Source organism: Mytilus edulis, chromosome 1 (genome assembly GCF_963676685.1).
Source record: "Mytilus edulis chromosome 1, xbMytEdul2.2, whole genome shotgun sequence".
Classification (NCBI taxonomy): Eukaryota; Metazoa; Mollusca; class Bivalvia; order Mytilida; family Mytilidae; genus Mytilus; species Mytilus edulis.
This window is the reverse complement of record NC_092344.1, coordinates 46,208,077-46,219,798: the sequence shown is the minus strand read 5'-3', so window position 1 is coordinate 46,219,798 and position 11,722 is coordinate 46,208,077. Positions and strand designations below refer to the sequence as shown.

General features: G+C 31.6%; 1 protein-coding gene across 2 annotated transcripts in view; it reads right to left on the bottom strand.

The window, feature by feature from the left end:
* Positions 1 to 2,253: 2,253 nt before the first annotated feature.
* Positions 2,254 to 11,722, bottom strand: part of LOC139513106 (lysine-specific demethylase 5A-like) — a 35,435-nt gene continuing 25,966 nt past the window's right edge. For both annotated transcript variants that reach the window (XM_071301286.1, XM_071301295.1), the window contains exons 26-31: positions 11,236 to 11,407; positions 10,143 to 10,766; positions 9,510 to 9,730; positions 8,627 to 8,873; positions 6,977 to 7,225; positions 2,254 to 5,802 (exon numbers count right to left, since the gene is read on the bottom strand). In XM_071301286.1, coding sequence (XP_071157387.1) covers positions 5,045 to 5,802; positions 6,977 to 7,225; positions 8,627 to 8,873; positions 9,510 to 9,730; positions 10,143 to 10,766; positions 11,236 to 11,407 — 2,271 coding nt within the window. In that variant the 3' untranslated portion in view covers positions 2,254 to 5,044. The remainder of the gene's footprint in view (positions 5,803 to 6,976; positions 7,226 to 8,626; positions 8,874 to 9,509; positions 9,731 to 10,142; positions 10,767 to 11,235; positions 11,408 to 11,722) is intronic.

Here is an 11,722-nt window from a genome sequence, read left to right as displayed (position 1 = left end):
ACTAAAAATTAAGAATCTGAATACTCTGTCAGATTTGGCATATCAAAGAAGCCCAATAATTCATTTTTTTATGAAATCTAACAAAGTTTAATTTTGGACCCTTTTGGCCCCTTCTTCGTTGGGACAAAAATCCCAAAATCAATCCAAACCTTCCTTTTGTGGTCATAAACCTTGTGTTAAAATTTCATAGATTTCTATTAACTTATACAAAAGTTATTGTGCAAAAACCAAAAAAAATGCTTATTTGGGACCTGTTTTTGGCCCCAATTTGAGATTGAACGATAACCAACATTTTATGCAACAGTACTTTCTTAAGTTCTATGTATCTTTATATACAACGTAGCAGATGTAGATGGATTTCCAATGAGATAACTATATACTACAGACTAAAGAATACAAGAGCGCAAATGCTGAAGTGTTTCGTCTGATTTACTTATATAATTATGATAGTATATTTGTTGAACGTCTGTACTATTAAGGGTTTTACTAGAAGTGTCAAATACGCTTAAAACTGTCAATGGTTCATAAAAAAAGGTCAGGGTCAGATGAACCATACCAGATCTTTCTATATCTACAAACATCCCGTACACCAAATATAGGTATTCCTATCCTTACAATACCTTAGAAACTGACAAATGTAAAAGTTATGTTAGGTCAATTTATTCGGAACGTAAGGTCAACAGTATATGAACCCTGACCAACAGCCAGACATAGACATCTTACTATCATTCAATATATCAAATACAATTGACGTCATATATGAAACATGCAGACACATGTATACCATACACCAAATACTGTGGCGCTATAGCATACAGGTATATAAGCAAAAGGCCAAACAACATAAAAAACAACATTGCCAAATGATGCATGATAATGAGGTCAATGCTATTTGAAACCTTGCAGAAGTCGAAAATGTACTCCTTACAATCATAACAACAGACAGTTATCCTAAAGCTTAACGAATCTGCGATACAAACTTGACCACAAAACTAAATCTTCATCCATGAAATGAGGCAAAATCGAGGTCAGGTGAATCCTGTCTGACGGACATGTGATTATAGGATCCAATATACAAAATGTAGTTATCATATAACTCGTGAGAAGTGAGGAAATTGGCCAATCTAGTTTTTCTCAATTCCAATAACAAATATTAGTTATCATATAGTTGAAGAATAATTTGAACGTCTTCGTAGCATCATATCTTTCACGATCCTTTTCACGATCTTCAAAAAGCGGTACATGATCTTTCACGATCCGAAAAAATCAATTCTGTGTAAATGTTTCTTTTTTTACCAAGTTTCAGATTATGTTTATACAATATAACTATGAGAAACATTTGATTCATTCAAATAGAATGCCCTTGTTCGACTAAAAGTAGTTTATTTTGTTCGAATTTGTGAAAAAAATCATGTTTGTTTACATTTTTCATGTCATTGAAATGTCGAGAAGCAATCTGCATTGTGTTGTTTTGTAAAAACTATGTACTTTTAAAACTGGATTTTCTCAAATACTGATCATAATGTTGGACCATTTTGACAGACAGTTTTATTTTGTTGTAAATTTGTCTGTGTAAATAATTAAATTAGATTATAAGTAATCCCAAGTAATCATGATTACTTTAAAGAAAATAATGTAATCGATTACATTTTATTAGCAAAGTAATTGTAATTTAATCGATTACATTTTAAAGTAATCAACTCCATCCCTGCAAATAGTTTTGCAATAGGGCCTGAAGGTATTTTAGATGAGAGAAATGTTGCTTTGGCTTGCAATAGACCACATAAGTATCAACAAAAGAGTTATTGCAAGGGTTCTTTAATGTGCAGACGGCATGGCATTCTCCCTACACAAGGTCTCAGATTGAACATAAATAAAAGAAGATGAACAATAGCTTTAAAACTTTTAAAAAACACAACTTTTTCAAAGATAAACCTGTCCTCATATGCATGAAATATTTACTAATTTACATGAGAAAAAAAACCACAATCTGTCAGCTAAAATCAAGACCAAAGAAGAATGGAACCATAAACAAGAATTCATTGCAAAGGGGAACTCATAACTTATAGCTGCTATGCCGTATGCAGTATGGGTTTTACTCATTGTAAATTTGTTGAAGGCCATAGGGTGACCTATAGTTGTTACTGGTCTTTTGATCTCTTGTGGAGAGTTGCCTCATCAGCAATCATACCATATCTTCTTTTTTTTAACTTTTTTTTTTATCAATTTTGAGTATAAAGTAAAAGTCATAAACACTTTACAAACCTGACTTTATTATTATTAACTTATGTTTTTTCAACAAAAATGAAATCTATTTAAAGAGGACAAATAGCACTGATGAATGACTGTTTATACATGATATGATCATATCTATAATCTATACATATTTATCATCAATTTCCTGTTTCAAAATCTAAAGCATTGTGGGTATGTTTATTGTTCATTCACACAAATGAATTGGTTGAATTTCCATTGTTGAGGACGTTTTTAACTTTTGGTTTACTCTTTTTCGAAATATTACCCAGAACACATTAAATTCTGAAAAAGCTAATTGTAAAGTACATTATAACTACATGTATATTCAATAACAACCTATCTCACCAGATATGAATTTCTTAACAGAATTTTTCTTCAGTGGTAAATTTCGTATAGTTGGTTTATGTTCTTAATACCAGAAAACTTTTGTCATCTATGGGGTTTTTTTAACAGAAAAAATTAAAATATTTATCAAATATTGCTGTTACGCTTGTTCTATTCCCAGATAGTTAAATAAGATCGATATAGCATGAGTATAATCAATCAACAACAGCTGGCCTTAATATGTCCTAAGACAGGTGTATTAGTTTTGTCATTTTTTTCAGAAATATTAAAATATCCAAGTTTATGTCAATTACAGTAAACATAAAATGACCATCTTTTGTCATACATGAAATGAGAATTTACCTGGCAATACAAAAAAATTACAGCACTAAAAAATAGGAGAGGGGATGTTAGAAAGTAAGAAATTGTGTTTGAATGTTTAGTGTTAAAATAACATGCATGTATTCAAAATTGTCATAACATGCATATATTCAAAATCAAACATTCTGTTTACAAATTAAAAAAAAAAATAATAATATCCTATTACCATTGTTTTTCCAAACCTAATAATTCAAATTAAAAAAAAATTTGAAATGAAGAATGTCATACCAGAAACAATGTTTTTCTTTTTTGTAGTATATCCATGGCAATTTTCAACTACGTCCCAAGACACTTGAACTTAAAATATATGCAATATAACAGAACGATCCTATCAATATTGCTGACGCAATAGAGGGTGTATCAACAAGTTGACTTTTTTTAACTGAATGGCAAAAATCAAGATTCCATAAATCTGGTAAAAATGACAAAACATAGGATGTCAACAGACCTATACAAAGGGATTTAATAGATCTTTTATTGAAAGAACTCAAAATTCAACTTAAGTCAGCTAATAAACTCTACTGTCCTTTTGTTTGTTTTATTTTTTTGTGGTTTTGACAGAATACTGGTATTTTAAACGTATGCCCCTTTAAATCCACCAGCTCAATCCTATCAAGATACTCAGTTCAAAAGGAGTTTGGTTTTGTTGACATGTTTCAATACATCCATAGTTTAATCACAAAGTAAAAGTAATTCATAAGACCTATGTTTTGCTTTCTGTTTTTATTAACAAATGCCTTGGAATAGAGCATTTATCTTGCATTGCCCCACTGCCTATTTAGCCCTATACTTGAAAAATATACTAGGTTAAACCATACATGTACTAATTTGAAAGTAGAATTACCACTGTCCAACACAAAATGTTTCTAAACCATCAATATTAGTCGATATTATTTAGACAATTTAAACAATTTACATGTAGGTGTAACCAGAACATTCAAAGTATCCAAATGTCAACATTCCGTCAAAAAATCATCCTAAAAACAAAGTCTACTCCAAAAAATGCTTATTTGTCACATAATCATCTGAGAATTTTCCTTCATTGTCAATTTGGATACGATGGATAATCTGAATACACCGACATTGTATTATCATATTTACTAATTTTCAAAATACTGTAGCACATTATACCAACTTAAAATAACAACATATATCACACTAAATAAAACTTCAATCAAAACAAAACAGAAAAATAATTTATAACAACAAAAAAGTAAACATATAAACTTTAAATTTACAGAAAAATAATATAAAGAGTACATGTAATCACTTGTACATGAAAACAATTGATTTTACCCAAGGATATGTCAATTCTAAAAAGGAAGTATGTCAACAAAATTTCAATCTACTGTTTCATACCAATTGCCAAAACAAACTTCTGATTTGAGTCACAATTATAGCAGAATTCTCTTCTTCAACCAGATAGTTCTACATGCCAATAATCTAACTTGAAATTTCTTTTGCAAATTCAAAGGTAATATTTCATTTCTTACATTTAATTGTGCATGAAAGGAGAAAGTTAGGTACAGTTTATTTTGTAAATCAGAATTTTTTACTACATGTATCGGTATGTAACAAATATTTACATGTACATATTGCTATTTTACATTTCAATGCAAATTAGTAAGATTTAAAATTGCATTGATTTGTGCTTGAAAATTTTTGTGAAAATAAAAATAAAAATGACAAAAATGGTTAACAAAAGTGCCAGTTCTATAAGTAACGAATTCACTGTATAATGATTAATTAGTGTTCTAATTTAAACAAAATGTTTGAACTTGGCAAGACCAATCACCTAACAAAATATCAACAATGCTGGTTCCAGTTTCTAAATGGCAAAAAATGAAGAGAAAAAATGAGACAAATATACAAATTATCATTAAAAATGAGGTATTCACAAAATGTTAATGTGTGAAACAAAATGCCCACCATCTACAAACACATCATGGTCTGTCTAATACAAACATCTGATATTTACAACAATTAAATGGTAAGCTTTCTGGGGAAATCAGACATGAAATTTACACCATTATAAGGTGGCACTTGATACAAAATTAACATGAGATCACAAGAAGTATGCTGTCTATGAGGTTTCGTCAGTAAAGTTCTCAATATGAGAGGAGTCAATGATTGGTGTGTCCTGTGAACAACTGTCGTCTGCTTCAACAGACATTACCTCCGATTCTATCATTGGAGTTTCCACAACACTTGTAAGTTCTTCACTAATGTCCACTGAACTTTCTGTATGCTGACTATCATCCTGACTGTCCACTGATGATTCGTCCTGTCCAACATCCTGATTTGAAATGTCTTGCATCTCCACAATAGATTCATTTTCAACATGGGGAATCAAGTCCAGATTTGATATTTCCCCTGGACTTGATATTGCATTGTCACTATGTTGTTCCAGTTCCCCAGAAATATCAGGTGTATTTTCAGCGACAACTTCAGTTTCTATATCACATGACATATCTGGTATAGGTACTGAACTTATTTGTTCAGTCACAACTGACGGATTTACCTCCCCTGAATCTTCCTCATTTTCAATTACCTCCCCTTCTTTTTCAGTCTCATCTAAGTCTTCTTGATTTGCTAGAGCCTGGGTAAACAAGGAGGAGTTAACCTCATCAGGCATGCTCTCATGACACATTAAATCTTCTTGTACTTCCTGTTTGATCACAATATCGGACATTGATGGTATGTTAGTGGTATCCATTGGGTCCTTACACTTAAAACACTTATAGTCCTCATCTTCTTTAACTTCCTCTGATGCCAACCCAACACACAATAAATGGTACCACTCTTCACAATGATCGCACTGGACCCAATTTACTTCTTCTCCTACAAAACAGATGTAAAATCAAATAATTGGTGTTTGGTTCTTAATGTCAGTAGCCTGCCAATAACCAATTTAAAAGAAGAATGGCTCCCTCAAGCTTTCAAATTTTCGAAGGTACAAAGAAGCATAACTCTAGAACTGTTAATGATTCAAAGCCCAATTTCAAATCTGTCTGTGTTTTGTAGTTCTTAAAACGAGTATGAGTTTCAGAAAATTTGGATGAGTAGACTTAGCTTATAAGTGAAGAATTTTTGAAGAAATTTGCAATCTTCCTATTTATAAAGGGGAACAATTACAGAATGGTTAGTGACATACAGCCAAAATTTAAATACATGTTGTGGATATTAATAGCATTTAAAGTTAAAAAAAACCTGGTTTATAAAAACTTTAGTTCAAGTACAGAAACAATAAAATTCCAATAAAATTGGAAATTTTCCAAGTTATAAAGGTCAACAATTCTAGAACGGTGAGTGACTCGCTGCCAAATACTAAAACGCATTTCATTGAGTGTGTAGCCAACAGTAATATCTTTGGTTCAGCTAACAAACAAGCTAACCAAAGATATTACCTTTGGCTACACACTGTGAAATGCACTGTAACTGTCCGCAGATTTTGGTACTTTGTAATTGTGTACAAGTTTCAGAAAAACTTGATTTTAAGTGTTGAAACGAAAATGGGACCAATGCAAGAACAGTTTTTCAAGGGTAACACTTAATGCCCCCATTGTCTACAGCGGGGGCATAAAATTAAGAAATGTCACTATGCTCTGCCTCCATCAACATTCGTAAATATTCAGGGTAAAATTTAGAATTTGATAATAATATAAAAATTTCCCCCTTACAATGAGGTTTGTACTTATTGATGCATACAAGTTGATGTGAGCAAATCTTCATGGTAATGTAGCTTAACCAAAAATTAAACCTTAGAATGTACTAATTCTACACTTTTACAGTAAAATGCTAATTAAAAATCACAATAATTATAATTCAACACATAATTTAAAAGTTAACAACATAATGAATATGTGTACTAACTTTCAATTCATGGTAAATTACCTTCACCTAAATCTTTAACCTGATATGGAACAGACTAACTGACAAACTTATAAACAGACAAATAGACCTACAGACCAAGCCAATGCCCCTTACTATTGTAGACAGAGAATACACTACATACCTGTAGGTTTGAGACATTTGATGGCTGCACAATTATCAGCATCATCTTCATTATCATCAACTAACATCTTTTTCTTGTCTTTCTTTTCTCTTGGTTTTCTTTTCTTCTTTTCTGTACTTTCCTCGCCTTCTTTCTTTTTGATTTTCTTTTTCTTTGGTTTATTATCGGCTATTTTCTTATTTTTATCAAATGTCTCTACTGTCTTTTTTATTTGCTCCACATCAGCAGCTGTATCTCCTGATAATGGTACTGTAAAAAAATATAACACATTTTAAGCAGTGGTAAAATTACAATTTCAGTGCTACATTTATCATGTAATTTATACATGAACATAACATTCTTTAAATATAATGGTAATACTACCAAACTGCTATGTGTATAGATTTATAAATCTATGACTTGAGTTAACAATTAATTCTTGATTCAGCAATGCCTCTTAGAAGATGGAATTCAAATATATAATTCTATGAAAAGTGTGTTGATCACTGTCATCAGGACTAGTTTTATATCTGCCTGCTAACTGGTAAAATATATTCCTAAACTCCATATTAACTTTTTGATCATTATTTTGTCATAGATGCCAACCCCCTTTTGACACAATCAGTAACAAACTATCAAATTTTCCGTATTTTTGAAAAGTTTTCAGTAATCATTCATAAACGTGCATTTACCAATAAAAATTACTGAAGAGTGGTTGCAAAGTGATGTACACTAAAATTTGTCATTTAACATGTTGTCTGTAGCATGTATTCCATTCATTAATTGTTCAGATGTTCTCGACTCAAACATTTTTGTTTTGTCAAGGAGAAGTAGAGAAAGGGGGAAAGCTACTTAATAAAATGCAAGTTTGCCTCTTCAGAAGTCAGTTAGTTACCAAACAATAGGTTGATAACTCCTGAGAAACCGGAAGCATTATATTGGCGTTTCCTAAATACTGGACCAGGACGGAAAAGTAATGATAAAAATCCGCGTTTTACAAAATTGAACGTCGATGATTGGGAATCCGTAACTATTCGACTTTGACCGTAATAGCGTAGATTTTATCGCAAAATCGGAAAAACTACGGAAAAATCGTAATGGTTGGCATCTATGTTTTGTACATAAATCAGGCTATTAGTTTTCTCTTTGAATTGTTTTATATTTGTCAATTTTGGAGCCTTTTATAGCTGACCATGCGGTATGGGCTTTGCTAATTGTTGAAGGCCATACGGTGACCTTGTTACTTCTGTGTCATTAGGTCTCTTGTAAAGAGTGTTCTCATTGGCAATCATACCACATCTTCTTATTTTTATATCCAAATAAAGAAGATTTATTGTGCATGAAAATTTGAATAATGATCATTTAAATTTGCTAATTATCCAAAAGTATTAAGTTCTGTTTTTGAAATGAAAGACTTGAATTGGAAAATATTTTTCTGGTTTAGATCCTTTTAGGTAACACTTTTTTATTCCTTCTTTTCTTCTTGGCAATTCCTACCATTTCAATATTTTGATTAAATCAATAATTATTATTCACTCTCATTTTACAAATATATATTTGCAGGAATCATAGAACCAACATTAACCTAAGTCTTTGGCCTAAGTAAACACATTTCCCAGTATATCAAAAATAGTACTAATCTGTACAAAAGACTTTTACAGTTATACTTACCAAAATCGGCTATATCTTCTTGTTTAATGACAGGTAGTTTATCTTTGCTTGGTTCCTTCTTGATCTTAACCTTCATTTTGACTTTATTTGGATCTTTGATTTTCTTTGGTTTAGACGCGTCCCCTCCTTCATCAATCTTTTTCCTTTTCTTTTTCTTTTTTTCCGGATCATCAGCTTTTTCCTTTTTGATTTTGACAACAAGTTTTTCTTTGTCAATTGGTTCCTTGTTGATGAGAGATTCGTGTTCCTGTAAAATATATTACGATCAATCACTTTTAATCCAATAATATTTGCTAGTTCATTATTTTACTTGACTTGATGATAGAGAGTTAAACAATGAAAAAAAAAGCCAATGGCAATTCTTCAATCAATAATTTATGTCTTCATCAAATCAAATATAGATTTGAAATGAAACAATGATGACTTGAACAAATATGGAAAAATTAAAGAAAATGAAAATCATGATACAATTTATGAGTAAAACTGCTTAAAACCAAACAAATATTTAATATTTAATACAAATAATGAAAATCCTGCAACATTGTACATGCTTGCATGTATGGTTCATTTTTAATACAAATTATGTTCACACTACATGCATGTATTTATGAAAAGTTGTCTCATTAGCATGCATACCACATCTTCTTTATAGTATATAAAACAATCAACTAACTATAAAAGTGTGCTAAAAATTCCTGAATGTTTTTTTTTCCACTATAGCTCTTCAGATATTTGAATGCTACATACCAAAAGATTACTGCAAGGGTGTATTAATATCATAACAGTTTGTATATAAAATGAACTTTTTAAACTCGCAGATTGCATTTATCACAAAAATAATACAAAGCAAGACATTTCAGGTAATATTCGAACCAGGCTTTACCTCAAGATCAAGGAATTTTCCGTCTGTTCTAGGCTGACAGGCTTGAAGTATTCTCCAGATATGCTGAGTTTCATCCAGAGACACTTCCAACATATCTCCTTCCATCATCAATTCTTCCAGCTGATGTTTGGCTGACTCCGACAACTCCAGGACTGGTGCTTCAGCAGATCTGGCTATTAATGGGGATTTTCTAGGATGTTTCCGAGGGGAATCTGTTTGACCTAAGAAAAAGAAGATTGAAACATTAATTTTGTTACAGATAACTGCACCCTTTTGATACAGATTTAGGAATAATTTTTTTTATATTAATTTTTGACATATAATAATGATCCCTTTATTCTGAATAACTATCAAAATTCTAATAATCGGTATTTCAAATACAAGTAAAAAGATATAAGGGGAATATGGCTATTAGGCAGTAATTCAATTAGAGAATAAAACAGTTATGGTGCTTATCCACCACAGCCAAGACATGGCAGCAATGACACATTCCAATATAAAAAATAATAAATTCTAAATGTGTAGGTCTTGATAAATAAAAACAATAATCTCATAACTTTGATAGCTCTACTTCACATCAACCAGCTTAAAAAATAAACTGCTCAAAGTATAATTATAAAGAAATGCACTTACTAGCACTAGATTTAGATGCTGAGGAATAAGCATGTTCTGACATGCCTGTATGGTTATTAGCAGAACTGACAATTTCTACTTCCATCTGAATATCATCAGAATTCTGTGACAAAGATGGTGGCGACAATGGAATTGAGAAAGGGTTATCTGAGTCCAGATTGAATCCAGAATCTGAGTTTTTCACTGAGTTTATTGAACCACCAAATGCACTTTGCGTAACACTTGCAAGGTGACCTTGAAGTTCAGGGTTATTTGCAGCTTTGAGAAGTTCAGCATTTATTATTTTTTCAGTCTTTTCCCTAGCGGCCTGTTCCACTATCTTTTGACTCAACACACTGAGTTTTGCAAGAGCCGACGCCAGTTCACTCGTGGTTAAGGCTTGTCTAGCTCTGTCCTGCCATGCCATGCTGCGTTCTGTCAAACATTGTAATGCTTCACCCTCAGGTAATCGAACGGGAAGTTTTTGTAAGGACACAAGCAATGACAGAATTGTCTCTAGTCTGGGTCTCCGAGAACGTAAACACAATGGACAGAGGAATTTGAGATCTTTAGCTGCCTGCACTGCTGCAGCTTGAGCTGATTTGTTCTTGATGTTTGCTGATTTAGGTAATGGCACACATGTTCCTGAAAGAGAAAATAAATGTTATAAGTGCAAAGCTGATTAAAATACACATAAGGCGAGAAGACTGTTTAAGGAGATATAATTCAATCAATGTTTTAGTTTTAAATGAAAACAAATAGTAAATATAGAAATTTCAACAATTGTTTTGTTTCTTGTCAGAAGACAAATATTGTTCTTGTCAGAAATTAACAGCTTTCTAAACATTCCATTTAGATTTTTGTGGAAGACATTGTCAAACTTTAAATAACTTTGAATAGTGATATTCAGTAAATGTGAGGCAACAGTTCCCAAGTTTGAATCTCATCTTTCTTGAAAACAAGCATGGTGTACACTTTTATTTTTCATTTTTTCCATTTCTGATTTCAATCATAGTGTACTCAGTTCTACTTTAATAAATTTTCTCAAAAGCAATTGTACCCAAACAATTTACAGGTGAGCAGGATATCAATATGACTGTGTATTGTTACTTACCGTGGAACCAATCTTTACATAATTCACATTGTAACATAAACCCAGCAGCTGCCTTTCTACAAATACAGTACTTCACTTCATATTGAGATTGGTTAAGTTTTCCTAAGTTGATGTGCCGCAATTCTCTCATCGCTTCATACTCTTTGTACTCAGCATTTTTAAAAGCTGCAACCTAAAATTTGTTAAAAGGACTTCATTAATTCATATGTGCAAATTGATTCCAGTTTTTTTGTTGTTTTAAATGTTTTTAAAAGCAGCAATGAGTTACTTAGTTCCCAATTTGCCCTTCATGTTGGCCTTGTCATTATTTGTCACTTCAATCAAAATCTAGTTGACATGAAATCAATGTTTTCCTTGTATTTAAAGTTCATAATAACTTTAATTTTATCCATGCTGGAGTTAAATATAGACATTAAGTCAGTACCCTTAGGGTTTTGATTGCATTTTATGCAATCTTTACCCCAAAAAGAACGTCCAAACCCCTCCT